At 45.4% G+C, this 18,319-nt stretch overlaps 1 protein-coding gene across 10 annotated transcripts in view; it reads left to right on the top strand.

Moving 5' to 3' along the window:
* The window catches only part of KYAT3 (kynurenine aminotransferase 3), a 597,660-nt gene that overhangs the window by 400,412 nt on the left and 178,929 nt on the right, over window positions 1–18,319 (top strand). For all 10 annotated transcript variants that reach the window (XM_069641743.1, XM_069641748.1, XM_069641750.1 and 7 more), the window contains one exon: window positions 9,647–9,736. In XM_069641743.1, the coding sequence (XP_069497844.1) occupies window positions 9,647–9,736 (90 nt within the window). The remainder of the gene's footprint in view (window positions 1–9,646; window positions 9,737–18,319) is intronic.

Raw genomic sequence — 18,319 nt, 5'->3', positions numbered from 1 at the left:
TTACCTGGTCCATCGGCTGTCACCAACGCCTCGCGCTGCATTCCGGCATCTGAAAGACAAAGGCTTACCTACTCTTCACATGCTCCGGAGGTCTTCGCACTGCATTCCGGCATCTGAAAGACAAAAGCTTACCAGCTCTTCGCACGCTCCGGAGGCCTTCGGCGCTGCATCCCGCATCTGAAAGACAAAAGAAGGTGCGTTTAAAGACATTGGGCAACTTTATTACTCACGTGCCATTACTCCTTCCCACGCCGAATCCAGTGGGTATTCCAGCACCCTTCAGCTTCTCTAAAGCTCCGAACTTGTACCTGCAAGATAAAAGGGACAGTTAGTGCGCATCGTGAAGCAGGCTACAAGCGCTTACTTACGTGCTTCTAGGCGCTTCTGTTCCTCACGCGGGTTCGATCCTCAACTCTCATCAGCCCGCCATCCGCCATCGCCGGAACCCTGCAAAACAAGAGATATCATTACAAAAGACTTTTAAGACATTTGAAGTGCCCAGAACTTACCGTTCGTGCAGTTAACGACGGACAGCAGTCCTCTGAGGTCAAGAGGCCTGCACCCTTATCCAGTGAAGAAACTGGTTACGGCACCCTGCCCCGAGGCAGATGGAGAGCTCGGCGTTCACTTATCTAAGGTGAGGGCGTTAACCTTTGGGGTTCTACAGGAGAAGAGAAAGGGAAGAGGAGAGAGGCACCCAATAACCCCAGTTCATTAATCCCATATTTTCTATCTGCAGACATCTTACTCTTCGAGTCAGACATACAGTGCACAGAGGTCCAGCCCAAAGAGCCAACCGTGTGTTACACATCACCTTTGAAGATACGGCATTCACCCAGTCAAGACCGGCGCCTCTGCGGGAATCAGGTGAGCATTACAGTCCCAAGCATACGCCATACCGACAGTGGGAGCAGACTGGCAATAGAAAGAGTTACAAAACGTGGCTGCTGCCAGTTGCTGGGAGAGAAGTGGGTGCAGAGAATCTTACCTGGCAGAGAAAGGAAGAAGCAGACGCGCAGCATCTTGCCTGGTGAAGAGAGAGAGAATTGAACATGCAGCATCCTGTACCCAAAAGGGAATGCAAAGCTGAGAGGCATGCGCAGTGTCTTACATGGAGTAAAGTCAGAGAAGCAGACGGAGCAGAGCATCCTGGAGTGCAGAAGGAGTGAAATATACTGAAGGTGGTGGCATGACCACAAAAGACTTGTGGTGGACAGGGATTCCCCTAACAATGCCGAAACCACCCTGCAGGCCAAACCACAGAACAATACAGGAAGTACCTTGGGACCATCCTCTACAATATGAAAAAGAAAGCCATAAAGGAGTAAGAGAAACCTAACAGTACAGAGAAACAGCCCCGAGCCACAAGAAGCCCCAGTGACATTACTCCTAAAAGTCTCAGGTAACTGGGATAACGGGAGACCCGGGAAGGGAAGTTGGAATCATTATGGGACCAATCATACTCGTCCCAGTCCAAATAAATCAACTTTGATACTTCAATCCAGTGGAGTGAATGAAGATTATGAAACCAATCTTACTCGTGTCAGTCAAGATAAAGAAATACAAACTGTGGATCCTCAAGAATTGAATAAGAATCAATACTGTTTTAGTCTGTCCTATATGAGTAACCCCTCAAGACAGGAAATTAGAAGGTGAAACTTTCAAATGGTCAAACTGTTTATCTCACGAAGAGAGAACAACACGTTTGTATAGGAAGAATCAAGAGGAAAGTGATAGAAGTCAAAACAATAATCGTCTGAGAAACGCAAAGTCAAGTCATATATGAACTGTTTGAACTAATCAAGACCGTGACCAGATATTACCTGAAGATTAATTATTGAAGTCAAGTTTTTTGAGCAGCAGAGCCCACAACGGGAGAAGGGAATCATTCTCCTGTCCTAAGTTGTTATTGTGGTAGGGCAGTCAGGTTAGTTTTGGGTGGTGGACAATTTAAGACATTCACTGATGACTGATGAGCACCTTAGTTGTGATAGGTAGGGATGCCTTCTAGAATAGGGAAAGTTAGGAAAGTCAATAAATTTGAATGAGAGAATTGGTTCATCCGATACTGCCTCCTTCTGACCCAGATCACTGTTTGTTTGTAGATGTGTGAGGGCTGAGTACATGCTTAAATTACTACTCACCCTTATACTCTTCATTTTGTCACAATACTCACTCTCTCCCACCGCCAGAGAATGGGGACCAATCAAATGATTTCTGACATAAATCCTAATATTGTGAGGCACCTCACTGACCCTACCACTATATTCATCTTGCAATAGTTATGATACTTATGCTCACCAGGCATCAACTCCTACAGACTAGTCTCTGTGAAGATTCCTGATGGTGATCTTATTGAAAACACGTTCTTACAGAGTGCCCATCCTTCGAGGACACACACTGCAGTAGTCATCAGCTGTCTAACCTGTTCAAGAATTTTTGGTGCATTTCTGAAATACTGTCAGTCCTAGGTTGTGACAGAGCTATACTCCTCACCAAAGCAATTTGATTCTGTGTACTTAAGCATAGAGTATAGGAGGCAGAAATGCATACACTGATGAGAGGCAGAAGATGATCGATTCGGTGAAACCTTTTTTCAGTCTGAAAAGAAGGAAGAATATCAGTCCTCCTATGCTAATAGCCATATACGCAAATTTAACACTTGCTGTTAACATTTAACTCACTCACCATTTGCACTCTATTTTTGCCATTAAAGACATATAATAGTAAGCCTTTTTCCAAGTGCAACCTACTGCTGTATATTCTCAATTCTTAATGTGTGAAATACTCCAGCTTTGCTTCAGAGATTGTTTTTGTAATTTTACAATATACAAAAAATGATGGTGATAGCCCTATGCATTTTGTTTTATGTATTGCTTTATACAAAAATTATTCATTTAATATATCATTGGTATACATACAAAACATAGCCCATTTAAAAAAATTGGCTGTTAGGCAGAAATCTGTGCAGTTCCCTCTGGGACCACTGCAAAAGATTTAAGACTACAGGTGTTGGCAGTAAACCCACTTGGTAGCAGTCTGCACCGCACAGATTCACTGTGGTAGCTGTGGCTGAGCAGTCAGACTTCCCTCAAGAAGAGTTAGGCAGTATACAGAGGATACATAATAGGTACAGAGGTACAATAGCACAAGCAAACACTGACTAGAGCTAGGTGTAAAAGTATAAACTTATTTATTAAAGGTACACTCATAAATTACACTAGCACATTAGAAAAGATAAGAAAGTCAAACACAGTTACTATTACTCATGTACATCCCTAATCGTTTGTTGGACAATTCTAAGTTAACACCACTTATTTCCAACCAGAGGTGAGCGCTTAACGTTAGATGGTACTCCAACAAGTATTACCAAAAGGGAGGGAAAAGGCAGAAATAAAGAGAGCAGTTAGGTAAAACACTTTTCACATGAGGTTGGCAAAGACAGTCAATAGTGGAACAAGGGGAATTAGTTCGGGGCCCGCGTTAGAGGGAGCCAGGCGAAAATGTGCCCAAGATCACACAATGTCACAAGTCTTTGCAGGTGAATAGAAAACGGTTTTACTATGGTTCTGAAAAGTTTAGTTAGGGTGTCCCAGACCTACCCAGGTTCGAGAGCCGAGGGCTAAATCTACCCCGTACAATCGGTGGCAAGGGAGGCCGGGCGGATCACAGTACCTTTAAAAGTGGAAAGATTCCTCCAGCGGTGGTAGTCGTTCCTGGTAGTGGGTGCAAGTCGCGGCGTCGTCCCGAGGAAGAGGTGATCTCGACGGGGAGGAAGGCTGCAGGTCGTTGCACTACCAGGGATGAGGCCAGCCGTGGAGTTCTCCGGTCACAAAGGATTTTTACCCCTCTTTCGCGGTTGAGGTAAAAAGTGGTATCCCGGTTGCCGGGGTGCTTGGCACAGGCAAGGCGGCCACGAGATGCTTCGGGACGGCGAAAAAGAAGGCAGCAACTGGTTGTCCCCACCAGTTAAGGGAAGAAGACTCTCCGGCGGGAGATCTCCTCTGTCGTCGGGAAAAGTGGTGAGACGATTCTGCAGGGCTTCACCGGTGGTGTCGTCTTGGCAGGTCGGCTCGGCTTCTCCCTCTTCGGCTTCTTAGGTCCTGTGGCGACTTCTGAAGAACCAGTCCCAAAAACCCTGCTTTTATGCAGCAAACCCCCATTCATACAGCCTAGCTGTCACTCAAACATGCTAAGTGGTGAGCGGGGTGGCTCACCACTTGGGCCAATCACACTAGAGTGCGACCTGAGTTGGCAAGGCAACTCGGTCCAGGGTGCCTAAACCCCCTCCCACACCCCCTGTGGTACCCAGACAGAATGGCACCACTTTGGAGGGCTTCTATGCAGAAGCCCGCCAAAAGTGGAACAAAGGCTCGACTCGGGTTCAGGGTTACTGAAGTGAACCTAGACGCCATTTTGGCGGCGAGTTCCGGCAAAAAATCCCAACCGGTGAATTTATATTAAATAAATAAACCGGCGGTATCTTTAACATTGCACCAAAAAGTGGTGCATCAAAAACCAATGGGAAATCCCATTGGGAAATATTTCGGTGGAATATTTCCGTGGTATCCACTGCCACCAGCCAGAACTCGGCGAGGGGGGACGGGACAGTACCCCCTCGACAACAGACCCAGGGGCAATCTAATTGCCCCTACCAGTACTTCCACAGTATGATGGTTTGTACTGGTTAAGTTCCTAAATTAAGACTAGTAAAGTCAATGGTAACTTTACAGACCCAGGGAGACAGTAGTCAGTCCCAGGGTGTGGAGTCTATCTTTGCGGGTCTCTAAGACACCCCTGTGCTACTGCACTGAGGGTGCTGTGTAACACACATTCAAAAAACCAATGATGGCCTATGGGGAAATTTACCCCCCCAGCCCATAAGCACATAGCAAGTCACAGAGAACACTCTCAAGTCATGTCCAAGAGTGAGGATAAGAGTCTCACTCTTGGCAGGAGAAAAAAATAAACCCCACAAAATCCAGCAAAGCTGCTGGGGGACTCACTAGGTTAGGAAATTCAGCCTAAACAGAGAATTCTTCCTAACATTGGCCATTGCAAAATCAACCTTTTTTATATTAAATTATCTAAGAGAAACACAAATGTTAATCATCTGTAAACATTTGACTTTAAGCTATTTAAAAAACATGCTAATAGCTTATCGGACTGCCTTACAAGGTAGTCTGATTTAATAATCTTAAAAATGTCACTACCATTATTGTTCATGCAGTATTTCTCCTGCTATGAAGCCTTTTAAAATAATTATCACTTTTTAAGCAAAGTCATGTACAAATCTCAAGCATTTCTTGTTTCTGAATTTGAAGCAGGACACTTTATCATTATATAGTACAAGGTCTATACTTCTCTTTTTTGTTTTTTTAATACTCTTTATTTAGTTCAACAATAACAAATCAATAAAGACACATCTAAAAATAACAACTAGAAGATAACTCAAGTGGTATATCTAGAAATAATAAAAATACTGAAAAAGACAGTAAGGAAATGACCAAAGATTCTCTGATTGCCAAACAGTTGATTGATAATATATCATCAAAGATATAAACATTTTCCACAAATATACAACACGAAAGGCACAAACATCAACCCTCCCCACCCACCACCCACCCCACCTTAAAGCAAGGTCTATACTTCTGAAGTCTTAACACAACATCTACATTTATTTTGTGCTATAGCATAGCGGCTCCTGATGAATGGCTGGCTCTCCATCTCTCCTGGCCTCTCTGACCTGGGCCACCATCTACGGGTCACCTGGCCCGGTCACCCCCTTTCTCTCTGAATGGGCTGATCTTTTCTCTCCTCCGCCACCCAGATTCGCCTCCTTTGGGATCTCAACATCCACCTGGACTCCCCAGTCTCCTCTGGGCTCTTTCGCAACCTATGCAACTCATTGACTCTCCATTCTACCCTCTGTTCCAGTCGGTTGCCAGACACAACTTAACTTGGATGCTCTAATTTCTTCAGGCATCCCCCTCTCTAATCCCATCACCACTCCTCTCTCCTGGACTGACCACTTCCTTTTCTCTTCTCACGTGAAACTTCCTGACCCTTTTTTGACCCCTCCCCCCCAGCACTGCCACCTTACTTTGCGGTCATTCGACCTATGAAGTGAGTGTCAGCGGCCGCCTTTGCCTCCACCTTCTTCCATCCCGACACAGCATTTTCCAACCTTCACCTTTCCATCTCTAATACTCTGGATATCCCTGCCCCTGTTATGAGTGTCTGCCTGGAGCCTGCCACAAAGTGCAAAATTGTGGTACAACTCCGATTTGGCTGCTCTGAAACGCAAGTGCAGAGTAGCTGAGCGTATGAGTGGAGCTTTGGGCACACCTTCTGAAAAAACTGGCCTGCTGCCTGCTCCAAAGGCAATACATACTCCATCTTCTCTAAGAAGAGGGTCCACATTGAAGCCTGAACCTCTGCTTTCTCTAAGAAGACAGCCGAACTTTCAAAATCTGCAAGAAGCTGGGTAATACTACAGCAGTATCCTCCTCCTCTACACCCACCCAGGCCCTCTGCACGGCTCTGGCATCTGAGTTCACTACTAAATCCCAGGACATCCTGTTTGCACTGTCGAACACTTCTCCTCTCTCTCCCCCAAGCCCTCTCAGGCCCGCTTTGGTGCCCCCCTTTCCTTCTCTCCTGCTTTTCTCCGGTAGCAGCTGAAGTTGTTTCCAGGCAAGTCCCATCTAAACAGGTGTCCCCCCGCTCCTCCAGAACCATCAAGGACAACATTGGTTTTGGTGCTCCAGCCTTGGCTGATTTCTATAATCATTCCTTCGCCACTGGTACTTCCCCTCTCTTCTCAAGCACTCCCTTGTACCACCCCGTACTAAAAAGGGCTTCTGCTGACCCCTCAGTTCCGGCAAACTATCACCTGATCACTATCACTCCTTTCCTGGGCAAACTCCTGGAGAAGTTGGCTATCTCCCAGCTAACCCTTCACACTGAATCTGTTGGTTGTCTCCATGACCATCAGTCTGGCTTTAGAGCAGCCAAAGGTACGAAAACTGCACTGCTGAGCACCCGTAAAGATCTGCTTTCTAATATTGTCTCTAGTTCTCCCTCTATCCTCATGCTCCTCGACCTTTCCTCTGCTTTTGACATGGTCAACTACAACATCCTGATTACGCGTCTCCACAAGACCCTTGGCATCACAGATCAGGCACTGGCTTGGCTGATCTCTGTCCTCCTGGACTGATCCTCCCAGGTCCAGCTTGGTTCCTATCTCTCCACCACCTCTCTCTCTACATGTGGTGTTCCCCAGGGCTCTATCCTCTCCCCCTGGCTCTTCAACATCTAACTGGCCCCTTTGGCCCTCCTGATCCATACCTTCACCTCTAACTTTCAGTGGTAGGGATCAGGAACTGGATCCAAAAGCAATCGCTATGTCCTGGCCACCTGGATGAAGTCCTGAGGGCTAGCGGGTGAGACGCCCTTTGGTTTCTCACACTACCCCTCTCTTTTCTATCTACGCCTTACCACACTTTCACTTTCTCTACCTATTTCAATCACTACTAGCAGCACCCGCTTCACTCTGCCCTCACCTCTACTCTCACTATCACCTTGCACTGTCTCCACCACCTCCCACCAAACACACGCCTTTTCCACAGCACCTCTCTTCACTCTGCACTACACACACACACACACACACACACACAATCAACTGGTACCATTCCCTCTCAAAAATACCTGACCTGCACTCTGCTCCAATTTTGCCATCAACTCTCCAGCACGCTGTTCCTCCGCTCAATCGCTGCCTGGTCCCTCAGTTCACCTTCACACCTCTTGACCTTACCCCTGCAACCCACACTCTGCCTGTCCTTCTGTCTCCCTTTATACTGTGGTTCTGCGGGGTCTGTACCCCTTTCCATTGGCTGCAGCACTTGCTTGACCTCATGAAACAATCTGTGCCTGTCTTTTTTGTAAGACCTGGGTTACATAGATCAGAGGTATTAAAATCCCCCTCACTCCCCATTTTCGAGCACAGTTTTGGAAACCGTCTCTGATGGTGTGGTGTGAGCTCAGGCTGCTCATCTTCCTGGTGGCTTTACATGGGTGTTCATGAATTCTCTTGCCAATGCAGTCTGGGGAGGGTTTCTGTGGCTCTCTTGTACCCCCTGCAGTCTCTCCTCACTCTGTTTTTCTGTTGCCCCAGCATTTGTCTGGTGTCTGTCTGGGGTTGGCGGGTTTGGTGTCTTTTTTGTTTGACATGGAAATTCCATTCTTGGGCTGTCCTTGATTCCAATCCCCTTGCTGTGGTCCAGGTTTTCTTAGTTGCTCCCAGATGCACTCTAGGAGTTGAGTCCTGCAATATAAAAGGTAGAACCGTGGCCATCAAATGCATTGAAAGGTATTGGGTGAGTATGATTTATGGCATTCGTGGCATATAGAGGGTTTTAGGGACAGACCTCCACACATCCCCCACCCCCTCACCCCTCTTCATTCTGACCCTGTCACAAGAGAAGATGTCTAGGAGGAGCAAGTGACTCTGGCTTCTCCACATATATTGCCATTCTAAGGCTCTGATTCTTGTGGTGCAATAGAATCCCTAGGGAATAACTTGACATTTGCTTCATCCAGTAGTCTGGCTTTTGCTGGAGGATCCTCCTTAAGACCTGAACACTGCCAGTTTGCAACTGGGATTCACAGCAGACATGTAATGATCATTCAGAAGTCTTGAAGATGCTCCTCACTGAAAATCACTGCATGTGTTCGGTGAATCAATGTAGTCTCTATGCTGACTGCAATTCCAGGAACGTGTGAAATGCATGGAGAAACCATAGCACGTGTCCTTGCTTCTCTCAGCCACCAACAGTCTGTGATATGTCAATCAATCCTTAAACCATGTGACTAACGTGTGAATTACATTATGCCCTCACTGATAAATATTTAAGGGAATTGTGTGAGGCATATCTGGATGACGCAGATTCTTTCTGGGAATACACAATGTACATTATGGCTGCTGTATGATAAACTGGTAATGCAGGATACCTATAGTTTTCTTATTGTCAAAAGAGAAGACTGCATGCAAACACTCGGGCACTCAGAAGAACATGCAGAGGCAGTGAAAAAAGGAGGAAAGATTCTTTTTTTTTTTCTTCTCACGATCCACCCCAGGTAAACTAAACGGCTCGGTGTTTTACCATTTGTAGTATGTTTGTTATTCAACCAAATAAATACTTTGCTTTCCTTTTGGGGCAGTAAGAAATCTCATGTTGAAAGAAAGTATAAAATAGAGATACATGGGAGATCAGCAAAGGGAGAGAGGTTGTTTCTACACTTTACTTTTCTGAGCATTTCCCAACTTACTTCCTTTCTCACCTCCAATTTTCTCGTCAATGTTTCGGCTCCCAACTCCACCCCTGCATTACACTCCCTTCTCCCTGTTTATCCTCTTTCACCATTCCCTGCTCAATTACCATGGTTTTCTCTCACTTATCCAATACCTGTAACTTTATTGACACAATTCTTAATCCATTCAATGATATGATAAAATGAGATGTAATTAATGATATGAAATGTAATCATGTGTGATGTGGCATACGCTGTAATTGCAAAAATATTTGGTTATTTTATGTTCTAGTTAAGTCTGTAGTAAATTGTCCAATTTCTTGTTTTTCTTAAGCTTGGCTGGTCTATTGCTCCCGCGCATTTGACAAAACATTTGCAAACTGTGAACCAGAATTCAATTTATACTTGCCCCACTCCTTTGCAGGTAAGTGCACATTGATCTATATTGGTTTTTCTTTTTTGTTGTTAACATAATGTTAGATATATTATAGAACATGCCTGATAGTGTTAATAGAACCGTATGTTAAGTTGCTATATGTTTACACTTTGTATAATTTATTACATTGGGATATTACATTATTAGGTGCAACAAACATTGTTTGTTTGAGCTTAAATTAAAGACCTATACGTCTATACCTTATATTTCTGTATTTATTTGGAGTGTGTGTACATTTCGACACATTGTTTCTGAATTGTCTCAGTGCTTTTCATTAGGTGGGAACATGGGGAGAGTGGATTAGTTCTAGTTCAGATTGGGAGTCCTCCTCTTCCTCAATGTCACAATGACTGGAAACCCTTTGGCTGGTAGGAGCACACGGATAAAACAGTAGCCATCTTCTCGTGCACTGCCACCCTTAGTAATGCACTTGACATGTTTAAATGTCCCACGCACAAGTGATTCGGATAAAAAACAGACTGTTGTTCTTCAAGTGCTTGTTACCTTGTTCGAACTCCTTCATCTTCCCTGTCTCAGCACTTGAGTGATTCTGGGAGTTGAAGTCCATAGGTGTCACTGGACAAATGGTGTTTAAATAGACGTTTTTAATGTCCGCACACAGGATCAGGTAGCAGCTGCTGTCCCCTGGCCACATGGGGAGGTCACCGCCGGGTAATCGGTGATGACTCCATTGGATTCATCAGTGTCCAAGACCGCCTAAGGTGGTAAGGAAAAACCTTACATAATGCAGATCTTTTGATAGCACTTTAAATTGGCGTTGTTGTCAAAAAGACGCCTCTCTCCTGCCAAACCACAACCAGTAATTCTAACATTCCGTGACAACACTGGAGAAACTGACATTTGATTGCCATTGGCAGCAACAACTTTTCTGCTGAGCAAAAGCAAGCCACTTTGCTCAACTGCCTGGAATATCCAGGGGATTGTGTCCTCCCTATTGACAGTCTTTGAAACCCTAACAGGTGTGGGTGACACTTGCAAAATCTTTCACTCCACAGAACTCACCTTGGAAGAACAATTTAGCCCAAAAAGGAACACTCTGCTGGAGAGGCACGTATTTCTTGTGCCAAACCAAGGAGTCAATGAGAAAATGGAATCCTGTGTTGCCGTCCTGGGTGGTTTGGCTAATGAATGTGAATTTGAAACATACATTAATTGAAGGACTCGGAGACCAAGTGGTGCACAGTTGCAATAACAAAGAGCTACAAGAAATACTACTGCTGATGAAACCTCAAACTGGAATAAGACTTCAGCATGGCATCACAGGCTGCAGAATGAGCCATCAGTAAAACCAAGGAGGGCGTGGGGAGTTGGCATAGTGGGCAGAGATAGGAACTCTTCCACATAACCCCAACAGACCCCAGAAAAGGAGGTATATGTTTCGCATGTGGCAGCTCAGATGTCAGTCTAGGAAAATAGATACCACACGATTAATGGCAATGTATCATATTGGCCGAAGACCAACCGTCTTATGTACTGAATGTCAGAAATATAGACTCATAAGTTTGACCAATGTGCGGCCATTTTTAATGTAACTAGAATCGGCATTTTGTTCTCTAACGTTTGCTCATTGCTTTTTGTTCAAAACTGCTTAGCGGAAAGCTTATTCTGCTTCACTGATTACTTTGTTGTTCAAAGCGAAAGAGCAAGGCCGCGAGGCCGGGAGTTATTCGTTGAAACAGAACGTAGGCAGCCCCAGAGAGGCATGCCCAATCCCCTCCCGCATGTAGCCTTGGAAGAGCACCACGGCATTTAATCATTTCACTGATGCCAGCTAGTCTTGTTAATATGGTAGAAATGCTAGAAAGAAACAGCTAAAGGCTTGAATTATGCTTTTCTTACGGCCCCCCTTTCCTAAGCACAGCAGGGCGTGCTGACTCCCAGGACACGAATAGCAAATAGGAGATAGCAAGGCCTGGAATGCGACTATTCCCTCGTAAGCAGCTTGCTTGTAAGAACAGAAGCGCTGTGTTCTGTTCAACAAAGAAATATGTCTCCAGACTCGCAATGTTGCATATTGTTGATAAAATAGATGTTCGAAGGTGTCATATTTGTTGAAATTGTCAATCATCAGACCCAGTTCAAAGAAACTGTACAATGGGCATAATAAACATGTCATGACTGATTGCAGGATGTCCGTTTTGTATATATGTAACTGATGTACGTTATTTGCTCTCTTGCGTCCCTCGAGGTCTGGAGACCCACGTCGCGGGGCGTGAGACCGAGTTGGCCAACTGAGACTATTTGCTTTGCAATAAAACCTAGCTTTTGGGAATACAACCTTGTGTCTGGCGTATCAGTTAGTGTGTGGTGATTTTCCTTGTTTCCACTACGCGAGGGTCCCCTAGGGGCCCTTTCAAGATGGCACCCGAATCGGGACCCTCCCTCACTTGTTCCATCGTGTACGTTGTAAAATGAGAAAGGCGGAGAGAACGGCGAGGACGGGACGATGTAACGCTCACCTGATTCCCGTAGAGGCGCCGGTCTTGACTGGGCGTATACCGTATCTTCAAAGGTGATGTGTAACACACGGCTGGCTCTTTGGGCTGGACCTCTGTGCACTGTATGTCTGACTCGAAGGGTAAGATGTCTGCAGATAGAAAATATGGGATTAAGGAACTGGGTTATTGAATGTCTCTCTCTTCTTCCCTTTCCCTTCTCCTGTAGAACCCCAAAGGTTAACGCTCTCCCCTTAGGTAAGTGAACGCCGTGCTCTCCATCTGCCTCGGGGCAGGGTGCTGTAACCAGTTTCTTCACTGGATAAGGGGAGCAGGCCTCTTGACTTCAGAGGACTGCTGTCCGTTGTTTACTGCACGAACGGTAAGTTTCGAGTAATTCTAATGTCTTTAAAGTCTTTAGTAATGATGTTTCTTGTTTTGCAGGGTTCCGGCGATGGCGGATGACGGGCTGAAGTGAGCTGAAGATGGAGCCCGTGTGATGAATAGAAGCGCCTGGAAGCACGTAAGTAAGCGCTTGTTGCCTGCTTCACGATGCGCTCTGTCTTTTTATTTTGCAGGTACAAGTTCGGAGCGGCTGCAGGATGCCGGAATACCCACTGGGTTAGATGTGGAAAGGAGTAATGGCACGTGAGCATTAAAGTTCCCCAATGTCTTTAAACGCACCTTGTTTTGTCTTTCAGATGCGGGATGCAGCGCCGAAGGCCTCCGGAGCGTGCGAAGAGTTGGTAAGCTTTTGTCTTTCAGATGCCGGAATGCAGCGCGAGGCGTTGGTGACAGCCGATGGATCAGGTAAGTGAAGAGCTGTCACTGAAGACCGTGATGCTAACCTGTTCTTTCTTGTCTTTATAGGTGTTGCTGAAGACTGGATTCAGGATGGTAAGCCTTTTTCCTTAGGCCCAGGATCAGATGCAGAAGACACGATGAGCGTTCTGCTGCAGAGGATGCAGAATAACGCAAAGCAAGATTCATCCATCGGGTGTGGTTTAAATAGCCTCCTGTAGTGCTTAGGTGTCTCCTTCCACAGCCACGCCTAGGTAAGAAAAGAGTTCCTGCTTTCCAGAAGAGTTCCAGTGTTCTGAATCTAGGGAGTGGCTCCTGCCCCACCCACCAGGAAAAGTAGTTCCAAACAGAAGAGGATCAGAGGCTCAACTGGCAGGCAAGTAAGCAGCATGGTCTGCTGCAGGTAAGTCCACCCAAGCATTATGAGCCCGGCGCTTCCAGCGCTGGGACTGGGCATATTTATGAGCCTGGTGCCACTGGCGCCAGGACTGGGTCCAAAAGGTCCCAATTGGGACTGGTTGGCACTCGGAACCTGGGTTATGGATCTGCTTCCAAGGGATTTGGGAAAACCCTGACCTTTTGGAAGCAAAGCAGAGATCATGACAGACGATCGAGCCGGGATCAAAAGGTGTCCGGGCGCCCTGTATAAGTGATGAGAGACTCCTTTGCAGATCTGCACACATCTGATCCCTGATCAACGTGCCCGGCCAGAGAACAAGGAGGCGAGGGTCCCCGAAACGAGGCAGAGCCAAGATACGCAGAAACAACGTCATTGGTTGCGTCAGTATACGGACGAATTGTGTCTTGGAAGACAATTTGACTTAGGGTGAGTCGTACCCCGATTCGAAATAGCCCTGATATTGGTTGCGAGTTGACTTTGCATAATCAAACACCAAGTGTAAGGTTGATTAGCCGACGGTAAGGTTAAAACATGCCTGTGGTATTGTCTACCCTAGCGGGGTTTTTCCGCTGTGGTAGACAATCTTTGGAAATTGGCCAAGTTGCGCCACCTGGGGGAACGCCGGCGTATGAGATGTATGTGAAGTATGGTGTGGGTGCGATAATGTTCTGTGAGATTTGGCATAAGCACACCAGAAACCAAGAAGATTTTCAGTGGCCGATCAATGGGAGTTTTGAGATTAAGAGAATAGATAACTTGGAAAAGGTATTGATAAGAAAGAAAGCACGTCCCGCAGCATTTGATATCCTTAGGGACTGGAGAAGGGAAGCTATGCTTAGTTGGAGAAGTAGAGAGAAAGATACGCGCAGGCATAAATCAAAAACTAAAATAGCGGAAGAAAAGGAGGAGGAGGAGTGGACTGAGTGTCTGAGAAGGGCAGGTAGACGTGAACAGTTGAACAATAAAAAAATATACCCACAATGAGAATTGCATATAGCAGATGATTTAATAGAAAAAATGTTGACCGATACAAAGTGGGGTCCAAGACCAGAAAGTAAAACAAGGACGTCAGGAACCACTGTCCAGCCCCCTCCTGTTGCTCAAACCCCCGCACCCCTCCCAATTGTTCAAATCCTAGCACAGCCGCAGACTGCAGACTTGGCACCTCCTATTAGCCAGCCAGAATCGCAACAGTCACTTCCCGTTCCTGTTATGCCATCCGCACCTCCTGCCCTAGAAACAGACACAGACCAGTCCGTCCCACCCGTGATTGAACTCGAAACTACGGGGGCGACAGATGGGACTGCACAAAGTGGATGCACAAGAGTGACCCGTAGTGCGATCAGCAAGGAGAGAAAGCGGGAGTTGCAAGTACAAGCAGAGATGTATATAGAAGGGAACGATGGGACGGCAGCATTGGACTCGATGTATGATTTCCGAAGAAGCAATGAAAGACAGGTAGTGTTGGAATGCATGGGTGAATATTTAGTAGGGAGATCAAAACAGTTAATTGGGAAATTACCGCCACAATGATTGTTAGATTTAAATGCATTAGCACGTTGTAAAGAAAGAGATGAAGAAATAAGGGAACATGTATATGGATTTTTTGCGCTTAAAAATGAACTTGATAATGAATATGCTGAAATGTTTTCCACACCTGGGTATAGAAGCAAGGAGGTTTGGAAAGGAAGGACGCAAAAAGCGATTGTTGATGAATTATTATTGTTAAAACAGGTGGGGGAGGATTTGAGAGCATGCTTATTGAAGACAAGAGTGCTACTTTAGCAAGTAGCGGACACAATAGAGGGAGAGGGAACGCACAAGGAAGGAGTAATTCAAATATGCATGGAGGGCCGTTGGGGCAGAATCAGTGTGCATATTGCAAAGAGGAAGAACACTGGAGAGCGCAATGCCCACATTTGCAAAATAGAAATGGGGGTGGTCAGAGAAGACAGCACCGGGGGCACCCAGGCGCAAATGGACCGAATAGGAATAATGTGCAGCAGCACCAAAGTAACCAAGGAGGTCAGAATCAAGCTTACCATCAGAACACTACCAACCAGAATCGGGGCCATGGTAACCAACAACATGGGAGTACCCAGAATGGGGGAGCTAGAGGAAGGGATGGGAACATTTTTGATACACAACAAAATGCGTATTACAGTAATAGCAGTGAATGCATATCGGATGATGTGTTATTCCCTCAATAGGACAGCCCAAGACGGGGGTCGGAACCAGTGTCTATTCCTGTGAATCAGAAAGCACCCTATGTAGAGATGAGAGTCGGGGATAAAGAGCACCGTTTTCTTGTAGATACAGGAGCGCAAAAGTGTTCAATAGACCATCACTTGGTTCCAGATATACCACTGTCAGGGCAAAAGAATATTTCTGTAGGGTTCGCAGGTACACCAGTAATTAATCCAGTGTCCCAATCAATCCCAGTAACGATAGGTCCATTCACTGAGCATTGTCCGTTTCTCTTAACAGAAAATTGTGGGGAAAACCTCATGGGATTGAATTTATTGAAAAAACTAGGTGCAGTTATTCATTGCACTCCCGATGGTGTGTATTTGACAATTTGGCCACAGAATGCACTGGTATCTGAATTCTTGTCTAAACCCTTGCCAGGAGAGTAAGTGCCAACCTGTATATGGGCAATGAATGACAATGATGTGGGATGTTTAAAGATAGAGCCAGTAAAAATAATTTTGAAAGAAGGGGTCACGTTGCCGCGTATTCCACAGTATAAAATTTCAGCTGACGGAGAGAAAGGATTGAAAAGTATTGTTTCAGATTTGGTAAGATTGGGAGTAATTTAGGAAATTACAGGTAGTACATGTAACAGCCCCATTCTTCCGGTATATAAGAAAGGAGATAATGAGGTACCCTATCGTATCATAATTGATCTGCGCGCGTTAAACAAGGTAGTTGTCACTACGATTTTGACAATGATACATGCATCGGCAGAATACTTTAGCGTGATTGACTTAAAGAATGCTTTCTTTAGCATTCCAGTGAACAAGGACAGTAGATACTTGTTCGCGTTCACTTTAGGAGGACGGTCATTCACATTCACGCGCATCCCACAAGGATACACGGAAAGTCCTAGTATTTACAGTAGGGCATTAAAGGAACAACTAGATATACTAAAGCTACCAACAGGTTGAGTATTGCTACAATATATAGACGATCTGTTGGTCGCTGCAGACACAGGAGATTTGTAAAGAAAGTACAATTTTTCTATTAACACACTTAGCAGCGCATGGCCACAAAGCCAGCTTGAAAAAATGTCAGTATTGTCCAAAGTGGCTTATTTGGGTTACTTACTTTCGAAAAAAGGGAGAAGACTAACGCCAGAGCGAATAGAGAGCATTTCTGGTATGCCTATTCCAAAAACACAGAAAGGAGTCAGAGCCACAATAGACATGGCTTCTTATTGCCGGCAGTGGATTGGAAACTTTGCGTTAATTATGAAACCAATGGTGGCATTGACAAAAAAGGATGCTGTGATGCCTTTGCAGTGGAATGAAGAATGTCAAGGGAGCATTTGAGTTGTTGAAAACTACATTATGTTCTGCTCCAGTTTTGGGCACACCAAATTATGAGAAGATTTTTAGACTGTGTGCGAAAATGAAGGATGTGCATTGGCTGTTTTGACACAGGAACAAGGTGGAAGAAATGGGCCATGTGGCTATTTTTCTTCCGCGCTGGACCCTGTAGCGCGCGCACTGCCACAATGTTTTTGAGCTGTTGCAGCGGCTGCTGCGTCAGTGATAACAAACGGAAGGGATGGTATTGGGGCACACTTTAATTTTGATGGTGCCACATGCCATAGACGTTCTATTAAATAGAACACAGACGTAACACCTCACCTCTGCTAGACTGACTAGATATGAAATCATCCTATTTGCGCCCCATATCCAAATTATGAGGTGTAGCGCCTTGAATTCTGCAGAATTAATGCCACTACCCACGGAAGAACTTGGTGACAACGAATCACCGCCCCATGATTGTTTAATGGTTACTGAGGAAGAAAAGAAGGGAAGAGTTGATTTAAGTTGCACCCCACAGAAAGAGCCAGATGGAGAGTTATTTTGTGACGGCTCTTGTTTTAAATTACCTGATGGCACATCAACTGCCGCCTATGCTATCACTACTCTAGAGAGCATTGTAGAAAGCAAGAGTCTCCTACAACTCGGCGCAAGCCGCAGAAATAATAGCCTTACCAGAGCCTATGAGATTTCTGAGAATTTGAACATGAACATATATACTGATAGCCAGTACGCCTTTGGCGTGGTTCATAACTTTGGCCGACTCTGGGCTGAGAGGGGTTTCTTGACATCACATGGGGCCAGAATTCAACACAGCCCTTTGATTGTTCAATTGCTGTCTGCACTCACGTTTCCAAAGCACCTAGCAATAGTGAAATGCGAGGCGCATAAAAAAATGACCTGTAAAGTGGGAGAGGGAAACGCAGTTGCAGACAGGATTGCGAAACAAACTGCCATGCCACTGATTTAAATACCAAAATGATGACAGTACAGTCTGAGGAAGTGCCTTGCATGATAGAAGATGGGATTGCCACTGTCAAAGAAATGCAGGCCGAAGCTACTGCTGATGAGATACAAGGGTGGGCTGAGGGCTCTGCTGAATTAGATTTGGAGGTTTGTTGGGTGGACAAGGGAACTAAAAACTGGATGTTGCTAAATTCCTATGTAATTGCAATGGTCACAATGTCTCACAGACCTACCCACATTTGTGCAAAGAAAATAATCTAGCACCTAGGTACGGAATGGGACAATGTAAACATAAAAAAGAATGCAGAAAGGTTGGTCCAGAACTGCATCATGTGCTTACAATACAATGTAGGAAAGGGAACAGTGACTCCAACCGGAAGTTTTGGCCCTCCCTCTA

The sequence above is a fragment of the Ambystoma mexicanum genome, chromosome 1q (assembly GCF_040938575.1).
Source record: "Ambystoma mexicanum isolate Mex_15411 chromosome 1q, UKY_AmexF1_1, whole genome shotgun sequence".
NCBI classification, from domain to species: Eukaryota; Metazoa; Chordata; class Amphibia; order Caudata; family Ambystomatidae; genus Ambystoma; species Ambystoma mexicanum.
Note: the sequence above shows the minus strand (reverse complement) of the source record. Positions and strands in the feature narration are given on the sequence as shown.